Source organism: Solanum tuberosum, unplaced genomic scaffold, assembly GCF_000226075.1.
Source record: "Solanum tuberosum cultivar DM 1-3 516 R44 unplaced genomic scaffold, SolTub_3.0 scf00139, whole genome shotgun sequence".
Lineage (NCBI taxonomy): Eukaryota > Viridiplantae > Streptophyta > Magnoliopsida > Solanales > Solanaceae > Solanum > Solanum tuberosum.
Genome location: NW_006239063.1, coordinates 8,931 through 26,320, shown reverse-complemented (window position 1 = coordinate 26,320; position 17,390 = coordinate 8,931). Strand labels below are relative to the sequence as shown.

Here is a 17,390-nt window from a genome sequence, read left to right as displayed (position 1 = left end):
TAAAAGCCTCTTCTTCATCATATTCAACCTCTCGACTCGGGGATTCAAGAAATAACAACTCTTTAAGATCTGGGAGTGAATTCCACATGCATGTCATGTTATCAAAGCCGGCATTTACAGAACTGAAAAAATGGAGAATAAGAATCAGGGGAGGGAAAAGAAAAAGTTTTACTATGAAACTGGAATTTCATTTCATTGGAATTAAAAAAAAAGATAGAAGGGTTGACATTAATATAAAATACTTTCAAACTTTCGGATCACAACCCTGACAAAAACAAAATACAAAGAGTAGCAAAACAAACTACCAAGACTCCTTCCTTATGGGGAAAGGAGTGGCTTCCCAATTGCTTAGCTCAACACCTGAGCCCACGAGCTGCACATCGGCATGACTTGTACCTTCACCAACTTGAACCATGTTTACTTCACAAAACAACTGACTGAGATCCTGAATAACTTCTTCAATGTCTTCATGAGTAAAAGAAGCTTCCATTTCTGGACCCTGAGACTTGATAAAGGATGATAAATATGGGGAATCGGTTGTGGCAACGCCCAATCAGTCCCTTTGTGGTTATTACTCTCATCTTCATTTCTCTTGCTTTGTTTGTATCCGAGGCCAGAGGTGCTTTGGTTCCCAAAAAGAGTAATGGGATCCACAATTCCTTGAGAACATAGTCCCAAACCTTTACTAGGCTGATAACCATATTTGAGCATGGTCGTTGCTACCATTGAAGAGGAAGAAGAGAGACATGGTTGGATAATGGGGTCTCCTTCTCTAAAGCGATTGACTGATACGGCCTCAAAAGACTGGTAAACAATGGAATCACATCCTTCTTTTGCCTCAATGTATGGAATGGAGGGATCTCTGTAAATAGGTAAATCATCTTCCCCATGCACAATGATTTCCTGATTGTTGTGTTCAAACTTAACAACTTGATGCAGAGTTGATGGGTCTGCCCGAGCCTCTGTCAAGGCTAATTTTCAAGTTTTGCAGCGTAGAGAGAGGACATATGTCTACCCCGGATCCCCCATCTATCATGACCCTCTTTACATAGTACCCTTCATATTTCACTGTAAGAAGCAATGCTCTGTTGTGTCCAGCTCCCTCTGTGGGCAACTCATCATCAGTGAAAGTGATGGTGTTTGACTCAAAGATGCGCTTGGCCATTTTCTCTAACTGATTTACCGTGGTCTCCTTCGATACATGTGCTTCATTCAAAATCTTATTCAACACACGACGATGTTCTTCTGAGTGCAGGAGTAGAGACAACAATGAAATTTGTGCCGGGGTTTTCTTCAATTGTTCCACAACAGAGTAATCCGGAACCTTTATCTTTTTTAGAAACTCTTCTGCTTCTTCTTCAGTAACTGCTTTCTTCAGTGGTACTTGGATGTTTTGAGTCATCTTCCCTTTTCTTAATTCTTCTTGAGAATAACATCTTCCAGAGCGTGTCAGCCCTCCTACTTCATCAACCTCTTCAACAATCTCCTTTCCTCGGTAAACCACAGTGATTTTGTTATAGTTCCAAGGGACAGCCTTCAAATCAGTTACCGGAAGCTGTTGGACAAGCTTAACAAAGATAGGTCCTTTCAACTTTGCCAAGCAAAATTGGTCCTGTTGTGTTAATGAAAAACCTTTTGATACATACAACTTCGGCATACCTGCTCGAACTTCAATCCCCTTCGAAACCCCCGGGACACACAAAACTTTGGTATCAAGGTTGACACCTTCCACACTCAAAGATGCAACTGGTTCTAAACTCTTTATCGGCTTATTTTCCTCTCCGATCTTCCTAAACAACTTTCCCATTTTGCCAAGGAGTTTATACTCTTGATCATCGCAGATCATACCCACTAAATTGTTTTGAGCTGGAAGTGGGTTATTAGTCACATTGGGAGTGTTTTGATCATCTGTCACAACGACCACTCCATGATCGATTAGCTTCTTTATCGCCCCCTTCAAGGTCCAACAATTATCAGTGATGTGTCTTGGGGCCCCTGAATGATACTCATATCTTTCATTGGCTTGGAAACCTAGAGCAGTTGGATTCAGACGATGTGGTGGGATAGACCCAATCACTCCTATCTTTCTTAACTTTTGAAACAAGCTGGAGTATGACTCTCCCAATGGAGTAAATTTTCTTTTCTGTCCTTGATCTTGAGCATAATTTTGCATAGGAGGAGGGTTGTAAGGGACCTGATAGGGTGGTCGTTGTGGGCGAAGGTTTCCTTGAGTTGGGGCCCGAAAATGTGGGCGATTGGGAGAAAGCACATATGACTGAGCATTGAAAACCGTGTATGGAGATGGAGATACTGGATATTGAGGGACATAAGGGTAGTAATGTTGAGGATAGCTAGATTGTCCCTGAAGTGGTGGGTAAGGACAATTATAATTCCTTTGAGCACCTATTGACCCTGATACTAGCGAAGAAACTTCCTCTTTTCTTTTGCGATTTCCAAAACTTCCTGAACCACCTTGAATGGCCTGTGTGGTAGCTTTGATTGCTGCCTGGCTCACAATCCTTCCTGTTTTGAGACCACTTTCGACCATTTCTCCGATTTTGATTGTTGTGTGAAATGGTCTTCCCATTGCGACTGTCAGGTGGTGGAAGTAGTCAGGATCTTGAGCCTCTATAAAGATATCAACCAATTCTTGCTCATCTAATGGTGGCTTGACCCGGGCTGCTTGTTCCCTCCATTTGATAGCATACTCTCTGAAGCTTTCATTTGACTTCTTTCTCATATTAGAAAGTGTATTGCGATCTGGCATAATGTCGACATTGTACTGAAATTGTCTAACAAAATCTTGAGCCATATCATCCCAGATGTGCCAGTGGGAGATCTCTTGGTCTATAAACCATTCTGAGGCAACACCAGTTAGGCTCTCACCAAAATAAGCCATGAGCAGTTCCTCTTTACCCCTGCACCTCTAAGTTGATTGCAATATCTCTTGAGGTGAGCTATGGGATCACCGTGCCCGTCATACTTATCAAACTTAGGGGTTTTGAATCCAGGTGGCAGGTGGACATTTGGGAACATACACAAGTCCTTGAACGCGACACTTTTGTGCCTTCCTAGCCCTTGCATACTTTTCATATGTTGCTCGATGCTTTTCATTTTCTTCAACATTTCCTCTTTCTCTGAGACTTGAGGGGGCCTCTCAACATCAATAGGGGAGCCGAATTGTACAGAGTTAGGGCCCCCGAATGCTATCCTAGGAGTATAGTATTGCTCTGGATGGACGGTGAACTATCCCTCTTGAGCTGCTCTCTGCGTCACAGTTGGTTGTGGGAGAGTATAGACCGGTGCAGCTGTCGCGACAGTGGGATTATTCCTGAATGGCATGCCTTGAGGGCGTGTTGTTGATGGTCCGACCCCACAATTATCAAATGGACCATACCCCCGGAGGAAAGAAAGGATCTGATATCGGGACCTGAGAAGACGAAGATCGGATACTAGTGATCTCAGGAAAACCGGGAATAGACGTTGGTGGTTCTTGGCCATTGGCCCAGGCTTGACACAACTGTGCCATAACATGCCTCAATGTCCGATTTTCTTCAACAGTGGCTGACTCTCTTGTCGTTGAATCAACTGGAGTATCCACTGGGTTTACCGCAGTTTCAGTATTGCTTGTCATTGACGTTCTTACCTTAGACCTGGTAAAGTACGGGTGTTCTGCCAGTTTACCACAAACCAACCATCGAAAGCTTACTAAACTAAAGAGAAATGAACAAACTTGTTAGGGGTTAGACAATTTTACACATCAATCACACATTTGTTAATCACATAGTAACAAGAGTTCAGAAGGCCATTGTCTCATCCCAGCTTTGCTTTGTTTTTTTTTTTTTTTAAAGTTTTGATCGAACCCTTTGGAGGTTGCCTACGTATCATGTCGCCGCATGAATCAGATCATTACGTAGTTCAGAAATTTAGACCACTCAACAACATTAATTTAGATAAGCAAAGTCCAACCATTTCATTCATTTCCAAAAAAAAACTTTAAGCAAAACGACAAGATCAATGGGTTTAAACACAACCATGATCAACATGATCTTTTTGAACACCGAACTTTAAACTGAAACACTGAGTCTTAAATAAAAACAAGATAAAACAAACAAACAAACAACCTAAACAACTAAACTCTTCTTCAATCTTCATCATCTTCCTTGGGCTTTCTTTGTCCTCCTAAGGTCACATACAGATTCAACAACACCTTCGGCAGATGGGGAACAATGGCTCGTGCTTGCTCAGCCACTTCTGGATAATTCATGCGACGATGATTCTTAATAACATGGGAGGTTTGTTCCGCCAGCTGATGAACTTGACGCCTAGCCTTTTCCCATATTTTCATAACAGTTATTCAACCAAACCTGATGATCACCAAGATTGTTCCTTAAGAGGGCCTCTCGCTCCTCGGCTGCTTCAAGTTGATGGCGAAGTGTTGCTCTCTCAATGATCATTTTGTCTTTGCCCCTCTTCGATATCAACACACTGACTGATTTTTCTTTATGTTCTTCTAACTCTGCTTTAAGCTGATCATGTAAATGCATCCAACATGACCTTTCTTTCTCAAATTTCTCCTTCCGCCGCTTAAGTTCTCCCCTTTGGTAGTTCACGACCTCTTCAGATGCCACTAAATCCCTCTTCAATCGAGAAATTTCAAAACTCTGCTCCTTTTTTATTTGTCGGGCCAAGTGAATTCTACTATCCAACTCTTCCTCTATCTTTTTTTTATCTGTCGGGCCAAATGAATTCCACTATCCAACTCCTCCTCTATCGAGCTAATTTCCCCTCTGTATTCTTCAATTCCCCCTCCACATCTTGTAACTCCAACTGGTGATTTCTTCATATATGGACTTGAACTTCTTGTCGGGCTATGGTGGCTTTGGCATTCTCCAACTCTTTTTCCAACTGTCATATGGTGTGCTTGTCTTTTCTTTTTCTGCTGGATCCTTCGGGAATGTCACCAAATGTTGTTGGATCACGAAACCACAATAAGTACCCAGGCACCACTTTTCCTTTATCTTACTCCACAACCATTTCACTTAGCTCCGAAATTATACTCCCAAACCAGATCTTCAGAATATCAGCGCTATCAAAAGGCAAAACCTGGCGGGGTGTCAAATACAAATCTACTCATATCATCATTTGGTGGGATTTCTTGTACTCTAGCCAGCTGACGCATAACCCGAAGTGGGGCATAGGGTTGAACACCTCTAAACCCAATCAACACAAGAAACGAGATACCACTAGACATGCATATGACATCCTTAGCTGGGAACAAGTAATAATTCCACACTATTTCATCAGACGTGATCACCGAAAGTTTCTCTTCACACGCTGTAATTCCTTTTGGGAAATCGATTTTTGTTTCTCTTTCCTTATGGGAAGAAACATAATTACACCAGTCTGGAGTGAACCTGGGTGCACGGTCATGGTGATAAAGATGTTCCAAAAACCATATCTGCAACAAGATGTTGCAGCTTTCAAAGTACATTTCCCCATTTATGCATTTAGTCAATGCACGAAATATATCTGCCAGGATCATAGGAATAATAGTAGGACTCTCCATTGTGGTCAACGCCTTCACCACCCCAGCCAGACGAATATCGATATGCTTATCCCGTTTGGGGAAAACAATGAGCCCCAAAAACGCGACCATGAAGGCAAAACATCCATTCGCCTTCCAAGCCTCTTCACCCCCTTGGTTGCTAAGTTGGTTTCGATAGTTTTCAAATTCATCCTTTTGGCCATACCTCTCATATAGAAAGTCCAATGAAACCCACCCATTTTTCAATCTCTCCTTCTCTACTTGATTGATCTTGAGAAGTTCCAAGAACTTTTTGGCATCAACGTTCTTTGGAATTACAGGTTTTTTGTTGCGGAGATCAGCACCCCGAACACTGGACCCCTTCCCCATGAAGCTGGCGATTTCTTCCAGAGTTGGTGTCATCTCGAAGTTAGAAAATTGAAATACATTATTTTTTGAATCCCAGAAAGGAATCAATGCCTCGATCACATCCCTTCTAGGGTCAATCTCCATTAGATGCACTAGATGTCCCAGATGTTATTTTACTCTCCTTTGCTCATGACTCTCCATGTCTGTCCACTATCGCCATAAATTCTTAGGTATTGTGTCAACGATCATGAACTCTGGAATTTCTTCACTTCTAGGCCTTTTGGAACCCTGTCCTTTGGTCGGAGGTGCCATTTGTACCTTTGAATAGAGTCCAAATTAATGTTTTATGACAAACTCTAACCGAGGGAGGGAAGAAGAGTAAACAAAAAATTATTTTAAAAAAAAAACAAAATACCTCTTTTTACAAACACCAAACCCGAGAAGGGATGCCTACGTATCTCATTTTAGTGAGAATCAGGTGTGCGTAGTCATAAAAAAAAACTCACACTTGAAAGACTATCCATTTTATTTCAACCTCTTTTATTATTATTATTTTTTAAAAAATAAAAAATTGAAAGACAAAGCTATCATAAAGCTGGTTGACAATATAAAGGCCTTCTGAACAAATTATTTTCACGTAACACATAAAATGAACATGTTGGTCTAGAGTGGGCACATATCTTAGATTTTCTAGGTCAAATGCAAATGATACAAATAAACGTAGCCTACCAGAGATAGTTTTTGCTAGGTTTAGTACTTTATTTGGAAGGTGTCTAGACTGGCTTACTCGAGTGGACAACTCGAGCTGGGGAGGGTCAGCGTACCAGTAGCAGAGCTATTCCGGCTTAACTGGTGGTCCAACCCCGCCTAACATGTGTGACAAACCTAGAACCAGGAGCGTAACCGCACACTGGCTCATCCTAGACAGAAGTCCCGTGGAGCGTATCCGCACACACAGTGTATAAAAAAAATCTAAAGATTCAGAGAGTGTGCAAGAGGAGGCAATTTATATACAATTACACAATATTAAAACAATGAATCATTGAAATAGCGCAATTAGTCAAAAAAAGGTTATCCAAATATTCAAAATAGCCAAATATAGTAATTTACAAAGTTCAAATTCTAAAGAAAGTCCCCAGCAGAGTCGTCAGATCTATCACACCACTTCTCTTTTTACAATAGTTATGGATACGACGTTTTTATTTTAAAATAAAAAAAATAAAAAATAGAATAAAAATAAAATATAAAACTAAACAAAAAATGATTATTATTTTTTAAAAAATAAAATAAGTCGTCACTTGAAAATGAGATTTTTAGGTGTTCCAAGTCACCTAGTAATTCCTAATTTTAAAAAAAGAGAAAAAAAAATCTTTTTATTTTTAGTCTAACTAAAACAGAGATTAGGTAAGGAATTCTATTGACCGGAGGGAAGGTGTGAGGCACCCCTCGAGTCCCGTGGTTCTAGCACGGTCGCTTTATCAACTAGTGTTTGGCTAAAATAATTTTTGGATAGAAGAATAAATTTGTGTTAGTTACTAATCTTTTTTTTTTAATAAAAAATGATTGACCTAGGAGCGTAACCGCACACAAGATCACCTTTTTTAGAAAGAATACACACTAAGGATCGTAACCGAACACAGGGTGGTATTTAAAGTTTAGTTTATTTTTTCTAAAAAAAGATTGATAATTAATGACTCAAATTTTATTTAATAATGAGCAAAGAAAAAAAATTGAAAAAAAAAAGAACTTGTTGCAACATATAGACTTGAACAAAGATTATTTTTTTAAAAAATAAATAAACAAATAAATAAATATATTAAGTGTCCCTACTTGATGATAACAACAAAAGAAAAAAAAAGTATACATTCTTTTTTTTAAAAATAAAATAAAATAATGACTAGGTCCCTTTTAAAACAACTAATGATATACTAAAAAATTTATATTGATATAATTTCAGGAAAAAAAAACGACCACTTTGATAAAATTTTCAGTATTTCATAAAATGGTCATATGTTTTCTTTTGAAAGAAAATTGCAAAAATAGCCTATTTTATCTAATAATTAAATCACTAACCAAAGTAGCCGATTTTGTATTTCGTTTCAATAACCATTTTATATATTTATTTAAGAGAAACTGAATTTATGAAATGGTCAAATTTACATTATTTTTGCAAAAATGACCAGATTTACATTTTTCAGCAAAAATGGCTAGATTTACACTTTTTGCAAAAATGTCCAGATTTAGTTTTGCAAAAAACCAGCCACTTTTTTTTTCTTTTCTTAGAATGATCAGAAACTAAAAATTAAAAAAAAGACTTTGAGATTGTTGTTATTTTTTTAGCAAAAAGGCATGGTTTATGTATTAACTTCATAATGATAAATATAAAATTCACTCATAGTTTAATAATAGAACACAAATATGTAATAACAACAAGATATAATTTAACTAATTCCAATAGAGTTATATATTGTTTCATAATGATAAGATAGAATTAACACTTAGTTTAAGTAATAAAAACACAAATATACAATAACAATGAAACATAATCATATTAAGTATCATAACATATTTAACTAATTCAAATAAACTAAACATAATAATTAAAATCAAAAATATAAACATGCTTCATTATTTCTGAAGTTACATTGCAAAGTGTAAGGAAAGAAATATACCTAAAGAGATGATGACAAAACAATGATGAAAGCAAAAACTCAATTCCACTCCCAAAAGACCACCAAAGATGAAATATATATGTATTTTTCTTTTTAAAGTAATGATTTTCCTTTTCCAATTTTCTGTTCTTGTTCTTTCTCCTTTCTGTTCTTGTTCTTTCTCCTTTCTTTTTCTTTTTCCCCTCCTTAATCAAATAAGAGTGGGGGTTTAAATAGGTGTTGAGCATTAAACCCCCCACTCTTCTTGAAAACTTAAGAGCCAATGCATGCATTGGACTCTTTGTTTTCCCAAGGTGCCACCCAAGATGACCAATGGAATTTTTTTTTTTTTTTCAAGATAAAATTAATTAAAAAGACTATATTGCCCTTTAGATGACCCATTTCTTTTATTCATTAATTGAATAATAGCTAAATGGGTCATCTGAAAATTTAGAATAGGCCCAATATGTTATTTTAGATGACCTATTTCTTTTATTCATTAATTGAATAATAGCTAAATGGGTCATCTGAAAATTTAGAATAGGCCCAATATGTTATTTTAGATGACCTATTTCTTTTATTCATTAATTGAATAATAGCTAAATGGGCCATCTGAAAATTTTAAAATAGGCCCAAAATTGATCAAGACCCAAAAATCAAAACAAAATAAGTCCACAAACACAAAATCTAAACATCTAAAACTATTTTAAAGATCAAAACACAACAAATAGGGCTGAAAAATAAAAAAGAAATAAAAACGAAATTAAAAAAAACAAAAAAACTAACAAGTAACAACTTAAACATGAACTTGAAGAACACTAACAAAACAATATAAATCCGGCATCAAAACAACTTATATGATTCAAAAAATGTGATAATGACGGATTTGGATAGAGGATGAGAGGGGGAAATGGTTGACATAAATTTTCAGACGATTGGAGGTCGTCGGAAAACTCCGCCGGATTTTTTTTGACGGATTTTGGACATAAACTTTACATGAAAGGATAGCCCTTGAAGAGATCTACACTTTTATGTAAATGATATAGGACGGGGATGACTGGCCAAGGGGTGGTGGCCGGCGGCGGCAGTGGCGGCGGCGGTGGTGGCCGGTCGGCGATAGGTCGAAGCAAGGGGGAGAAGAACAAAAAAATAAAAAATGGCAATAAAAATTTGATTTTGGGGTTTTGTATTTTTGGTAAGGTCCCATAAGAACCCTTGGATAAAAAATCATGGATGATTGAGATTTAATCTTGACCATTTCTATTGGACCGGGTCAAAATTGATTGGGCCATCAGAATTTGGTCTAAATCAACCCAATTCAATCAAAAATTGGGTCATTTGGGCCAATTAAAAAAATAATGTAAACAAAAACAAACTACCCAAAATACAAAACAAAAATATAAGACCCTAATATATATTGTAGGAGTAGATTAAACACGTCAAAAATTAGGTGTTCACACTGACTATCTGGTGGAAGACTTACTCAAGAATAAATAAGCTTTAAAATTGAATTTATAACATTCAAACTCAAGTAAATACTTGATTCAACTTTTGAAAAATACTTAAGTGTAATAATAATAATACTTTGCAAAACAATCTCAAAACATCTCAAATAAAAGGGAAATACTGAGAGACTCATCAACACTAACTATCTATGAAGCCTCTAATACTAGGATATAAGTCGGGACAAGACCCACGACAACTCAACAATAACATGAAAGTAAATTGTAAAATCCTCCGAAAAGCAAGGAGGCTCACCAAAAGTATCTGAAGTGCAAAGTGATCTCAACGAAACACCTATTAATGATCCTGAACACCTTTATCTGTATCATAAAAGATGTAGGTCGAATGACATCAGTACATTGAATGTACGAGTATGTAATACAGTTGAATACCAAACAACTAAATGAAAAGGTTGCAATAGACGTAGATATATACTCGATTGAATGTAAAGAAATAAGGAAGTGAAATCATATAAAAATTTACAAAAATACTTTCTCATTTTTTGAACTTTAACATAATAAGTGATATATAAAAATACACTTTAACTATATTGGGAGATTCTCTAACCGAAAACCATCACTATAAGTTAAGTGATGATACAACGTCATGTCCACACTACCAGAACTGTCCTATATCGTGCCGGGATATAGAACACCTCAATTAAGTGGATCCACTAAGTTATGCCTGAAGGATCTAAGGATTCATCTAAAAAGTGTGATCATGTACCCATGTTGGCAAGACATGGTTTATGGGGGCTGTGAGTTCTCTGAACTCTCCCTCATATCGGTGCTCAATACTATTCTCAATAATATTTACCTTTGCTTAATGTATAAAAACATTACTCTTTCTTTGGTTTGAGATAATTGCTCAACTATCCTCTTAAAAGAGGCAACTACTCTGAATTAACTCTGAACTCATTACTTGTTTAAAAATTAAAGTTTCTCCTCTCTCACTGTAAAAATAAATAAATTTGGGAGTCAATAATTCCCCTAAGCTTTACTCAAAATGCCTCTTTAAACTTTCCTCAAAAACTCCTTTTTACCTTATGAGAAAATCAATTTAAGATAATTATTCGGTTAATTAGATTCTCATCAATAACTCAGTGAATACTTCAAATAATAGGGTTCATGCTGAAAAATAGGCATGAATAATCAACTCAAGAATTTCAATATATATTATATAGCAACTCAAAAATTAGGAATAACAACTCGAAATTCAACAACGAACTCATCTCAAGAAATATCAAAACTAAGGATGTAATCCTAGATTATTCTTTACTGGTAGAAAGTAGATGTAGGGCGTGAGGACGAACTCAGTCCATCACTATGATAGCCTGACATACTTGGGAAGAACAAAATTCTTGGCGAAATCGATGAAATTCGAATAACGATAGAAAACCCTAGCCTTTTACCTCTTGAATCCTTGCTCTAAGTCTTTTAAGTGTTAAAGAACATAAAATAATGTTTTGAAAATATTTAGACCTTAATTAGGTGAAAAAAAGTCATGGGTTAGGCTTAGAGAGGGTGGGAAAAGACCGAACTACCCCTCTTTAAAAGCTGTCAAAAATTGTCCACGGGACCACCTACAGGTCGTGGTTTGACCCACGAACCGTAGATCCCATCCGTGGTTTATATATTGAGTTTTTAAGGCTCAAAAGTCCATTTACGGGTCCAAACGACGGCTAGTAGGTTCACCTACAGCCCATCGGTTGGATTCGTAGGATTTGGGTCCCAAAAGTTGACCCCCAATACTCTAACGACGGCCTGACAAGACGGGTCGTCGTTCAACCCACGGCCCGTCGGTTGGGGTCTCTTTGGTAAAACAATCATAACTTTTTACTCTGGACATGATATGAGGCAAACTTGGTGGCGTTGGAAAGAGGATTCAAAGACCTTTAATTTGGTAGGTCACAGATCACCTAATTCATTATGTGCTAGGAGATATGATCATTTGAAGTTGACCTAAGTAGAATCTTATGTCGAAACTTAATCGAAAATGAAGGTTTCAACTTAACTTTGTGGTAGGGGGTTCTTGTGACCTTAAATCATATCCAAATCCATCTGAACACCAAAGAAATGACCTTTACACATATGAGTAACTTAAGGATCACCTTATTTAATTTTACATGCAATTAAGGAATTAGCTTAGAAATTTTTGGGGTGTTACATTATCGCCGTTGATTTGGAGTCGTGCAGAGCATCTTGGAGTCTCAGAAACTAGGGTGGGATCTTGGATTTTGAAGTTGTCGGTTTTTGTCTGATTTTTGCTAGGCTTAGTCTTATATTTTGTTCAGATAAAACTTGTACTTACTTTGTATTTGTAACAAACTTTGTACTCTTATTTTGATTAGATGCTTGATTATTGACTGATGTCAAGTCTTGGAATAGTTTCTTCTGTTGCATTTCTATTGATTACCCTTTCTTCGCTTCGTTATAAGCTTTATGTTCCTTGTTGTTGACTTTCGCTTGGTAGCCAGTTGCTTATGGCTCAGGGCTAAGGGTTTGGCTTACCTACTGGTGGGGTGTAGTAGGCGCCACCATGACATGAGAAATCGGGTCGTGACAAGAGACCTTGTCTGCCGCTTTTATGCATTCTTTTTTTAAAAATATTCCATAAAAAGCGACGGACTGCATCAATTTGTCCGTCGCTTTTCTGAAAAAATAAAAAGTGACATCGTCCATCGCTTTCCTAAAAAAATAAAAAAATAAACTAACCAAATTGACACAGTCCGTCGTTTTGGAGCGACACAGTCCATCGCTTTTCGAAAAGCATCAAGGACAAAAGTGACTGCATCGCTTTTTCGTCGATTTTGACCAAAAAAGCGATGCAGTCCATCGCTTTCAACCGTTGTTTTTCGGCAGTTTTTTAGTAGTGAATTATATTGAGATTATTTTTCATGGAAAATGGATAAAAATAAACTATGTGAAATGAACGAAAATATCCTCCATTGATAGTTTGGTAATTCATAAATGCTCTTATTGTCAATAGTTTGGTCCAAAAATATCCTTATATATATATTTAATGGGTCAAAGATGCCCTTTTTAAACACATTCTTTTTCTAATGGTGGTTTTTAAAATTAGAAAATATTTATCTTACTTCAATTCAAAAAATATTACGAAATAATAATATTTTCTATTTATTAGAAATTTTTATCGTTATCTAAATGAAAATTAATGAAGGTGTTACTATAAGGGCATTTCTATACAAAAATACTATTTTTTTTAAAGAATTGTATTCTTGTTCCTTTTCTTTTAAAATCACCTTAACTAATAAATAATATTTTTGTACTTCTTAATCTCATTTTAAAAATTAAAACAAAATAACTCCATGTACCTTTTTAACTGATAATATAGGTCATATATAGAAGATCATAGTGACCCATCATTAATTTTCATTTATGATAACTATAAAATAAAATCGAAAATATTTTATTTCTTAATCTTTTGTGAATTGAAGTAGGACAAACATTCTCTAATTTAAAAAATCATCATTAGGTAAAGAATGTATTTAAAAAGAAAAGAAATACCAATATATTTATTTGAAAAGGGATATTTTTAGACCAAACTATTAACGACAAGGACATTTTTGGACTAAACTATTCAAGACAAAGACGTTTTCGGACCAAATTATCAACTCAGAACATTTTTATTCATTTTACATAGTTTAGGGATATTTTTGACCCTATTCCTTTTTTTTTAATCAAGATATTAATAAATTCACATAGACGCCAAAACGAAATACGGGTGGGAACATGAGATCGAGTTAACCATCCAAGAAAAAATATACATTTTAAATGGAATGATAAAGGGCAAATATAGAAAATAAGCTTGATGAGGGTAACTATGAGCCTTTTTCGAAAATAAATATAAAATATATAGTGTATATTTATTTGAGATGAGAAAATGGAGGAAGGTAGACAAGTGAAGGACGAAGGTGTTATTTTCCATAGCAGATGAAAATGAAGAAAAAGAAGAATGAATTAGTATTACAAGTTAATTAACTGTACTAGCTCCAAAAAGTTCAGAGTAAATTTGCATGAAAAATTTGTCCACAATTTCAACATAAGCGGGGCAAGTAAGACGCGAGTAGTAATAAAGAACTTGTTCAATATCGAGAGCATGTTCGTCTTTGTAATTCTCTAACATTTTCAATTCGTTTAGCTTTTGAGCCACCAAATAACTCCTTTCATCTCTAATTCTCTTTTCTTCATATTTCTTCTTTATTCCATCGTACATGATTATCTCCTTCCTCTTTGAAACTTGGTCTTCCTTTGTTGGCGGCGGAGACGACATTATTATTATCCTCTTCTGCTCTGTGTAGGTTTTTGGAATCTTTTGATATCCACCACCTCCACCTCCACCAGAGAATAAATATTTCACATTGTATAACGTTTTCTGGATGAGCTTTTTGGTAGTGGAAATTGAGGTTTTTAGAAACATTTTGTTGATCCCCAAAATGATAGATAGATGTAAGTAGAAGACAATATTGGTCTTAAGTAGAACAGAAAAGTTAGGAATGGAAAAACGACAGAAAGTTTAAGCTTTTTCTTTTTATCTTTCACGCTCCCAATTCGTTCCTTTATTAAATTCTTTTAATTAATTAATGTAGAATTTTTGTCTGTGTAATAATTGAAAGACCCCTTAAATTCATAAAAATAGAAGAAAAGTAGTGAGTAACGTTAAATGAAAATAATTGGTACGTATAAAAATAGTACTATTTGTTAATTTTACTTTACAAATGAAAGTGGGGGTTGGTGTGTTACCCTCAAGAAGCGGTGGTGGTTGAAAACTTCAAATGTCTCCTTCTCAATTAATGAACACAACAACTACTTTGTTTGCTCACTTGTTTATGTCAATTTGATGTGATAATACTCCCTCCCTTCCATATTAATTTAATTTTTAAGGTGCTTCACACCCTTTAAGAAAAATAAATTAAGACATAAATTGAACATAGTTTTCCATTTTTACCTTTATTAATTATTGTCAAATTTATGATTAAAATAACTAAATATTAATTAATCACTAATTCCAATACTAACTAATGAATGGTAAAATTGGAAGAACACTCAAAGTAATCTTGAAAACTGAACAATTAAGTTAATTTGAAAAATGAAAAATGCCTCAAAAATTAAATTAATATGGAATGGAGGGAGTACCATATTTTTCTTTTTCATTTTTTTAATTATTAATATTTGCAACAAATTTTAAACATATGAAAAATAAATAACCACACAAATATTATTTTTTTTTAAAATTAAAGAGGTTTTTAACCACACAAATAAAATCTAAAGAAATATGAATATTTTATTGGTAATAGTGCGGGTACAATTTTGTTCCTCCCTTGATTTTTCTCTCATAAAATTTATCTATGATTCGAGGGCCGTTAGTGGCATATTTCTCAAACTAGAATGATTTAGATTTGACCTCTATATGAATATTCTATGACATTTGTGAAATATATGGAGATGCCTTTTAAGAAATTTAGTACCCTTTATATAGGCATGAACTAGAATTTTGGGTTGAGTAGCCTTCAATAAATCTAATTAAAACTGAACACACCTTCTAGAGTCTCAATTCGAATTGAACACGTCCAATCACACACAATATTAATGTCTACTATTAATATTCCCTTTCTATTTTTATTTGGTCTCGAAGTAGTTTAACAATTGGTTTGTTGACATTTTTTATTGACAAAAAGGGAAATTATTAAGCATTTTTGTCCTTACATCAACAATAATGCTCAGCTAGGCCGTGATTGTCGGGCAGATAATAATATGTATGGTTAAACTACGTTTTGTTTTTTTTTTGTCATCAACTCAAATACTTGGAATGGGATTCTATAGGTCATTTATTAAGGGAAAAAAAAGTTTAATGGAAAAAAAATTAAAAGTTTTTTATTCACAAAATGTATTGAAAAATATATTTTCTTTTATTTAATTTGTAATGGGAAAAGGTCTCATTAATTTCTTCTCTTCTTGTTTATCTTCTTTCGAAAATAATATTAATCTAATGATGGAAAGCTTAGATACAAAAATATATATACACTCTAATACACATCTATTTCAAGCACAGAACACAATATATATATATATAGCTCTTGAAAAACCATTTGATTATTACAGACAAAGTTAATAAATATTATAGTAAAATTTTTGAATTAAAAAATTAAAAGTATTTAAGGGATTTTGTTTTCATTAGCTCAAACGTAGAAATCCACAACTGAAATAAACTCTACTAGTTCATAAACTTATCATTTCATATGTTATAAAATAAATTTAAATATTGAATGAAATATAAAGATTTAATAATAATAACAACAATCATAATTCAAATTTAGTTATAATTTTTTTTAAATATTTATGCTTGACTTAGTCCTACGTTAGATACATTTCAGCTGTAAATTTGTTTAAATGATAAGCTCGCTTTTTTATTCTACTTTTTATAAAAGGATAAATCAGAAAAAGACCCAAACAATAATAGTAATTAAAGATATGTGGTTGAAACAACTGTTGTATATATGCACGATGCAGTACTTTTGAAACAGGTTAATGAATGTGAATTAGAGATATAATCAATAACAATTACTCTATATACGCACGATGGAGTCCCACATCGCTTATGCTTCCTATCTAAATACAATAACATATAAACTGCCAAATTCCATTTGTATCTGGTTATTAAATCTATAAATTAAATCAAATTAATCAAGCTCGGGTTTCTTGAATTTTTGGATTTTTTTGGATTTTTTCAATAAAGTATTCATACAAACATATAATTAATTTGTGTTTCAAATATTTCTTTAGTCTTTACCAAAATACAACTATAAATGGAGTTTCTTAAGAAAATAAAACAAAATATGATAGGAGTGATGACACTAAAATATTTCACAAAAAATAGTAATGAGATCTCATAAAACAAATATTACAAATAAATTAGTCATAATGAAAATGGTCATAATTTTAAAGTATTAAATCATACTAAAATAAGTATTAATTACATGACTACAAATTAAGAAAAACTAAACTTAGATTAAGCATTTTAATTGTCTAAACCAATGTAAAACTAAAGAACAAAAATTATATTCAACATTATTGTCATTCTTAGGGCCCGTTTGGCCATGCGATATGGTATCATGATATGGAATCATGAGATGAAATTGAAGGTTTGTTTGGACATGCGATATGAAATTTTTGTGTTGTATATTTTCTCATAAACATAAAAATCCTATAAGTTGTAAAACTATTAAAATAGCCCCAATTGTTTATTCAATCTTATCAAATAAACAAAAATTATAAAATCGCATAATAAATTATTACAAAGTTATTTGTTCTCCACTTAAG

General features: G+C 34.4%; 2 protein-coding genes across 2 annotated transcripts; both read right to left on the bottom strand.

Moving 5' to 3' along the window:
- Positions 1-417: 417 nt before the first annotated feature.
- On the bottom strand, positions 418-2,899 carry LOC107061439 (uncharacterized). Its single transcript, XM_015310703.1, has 2 exons — positions 1,016-2,899; positions 418-903 (listed from the first exon to the last, which is right to left on the bottom strand). The coding sequence occupies exons 1-2, from the start codon at positions 2,897-2,899 to the stop codon at positions 418-420; spliced, it is 2,370 nt and encodes a 789-aa protein (XP_015166189.1).
- Positions 2,900-13,915: 11,016 nt separating this feature from the next.
- Positions 13,916-14,603, bottom strand: LOC102578328 (uncharacterized). Its single transcript, XM_006351870.2, has one exon. It carries the CDS (start codon positions 14,488-14,490, stop codon positions 14,044-14,046), a length of 447 nt encoding a protein of 148 aa, XP_006351932.1. The 5' UTR covers positions 14,491-14,603; the 3' UTR covers positions 13,916-14,043.
- Between the last annotated feature and the right edge of the window lie 2,787 nt (positions 14,604-17,390).

Bases quoted from the DNA above. Each gene is read 5' to 3' on its own strand.
- LOC107061439 (XM_015310703.1), bottom strand. From the start codon at position 2,899: ATGGCTTATTTTGGTGAGAGCCTAACTGGTGTTGCCTCAGAATGGTTT. The intron at 904-1,015 runs GTAGACATATGT...CACAACAATCAG, and splicing joins TGATAGATGGGGGATCCGGG to GAAATCATTGTGCATGGGGA.
- LOC102578328 (XM_006351870.2), bottom strand. From the start codon at position 14,490: ATGTTTCTAAAAACCTCAATTTCCACTACCAAAAAGCTCATCCAGAAA.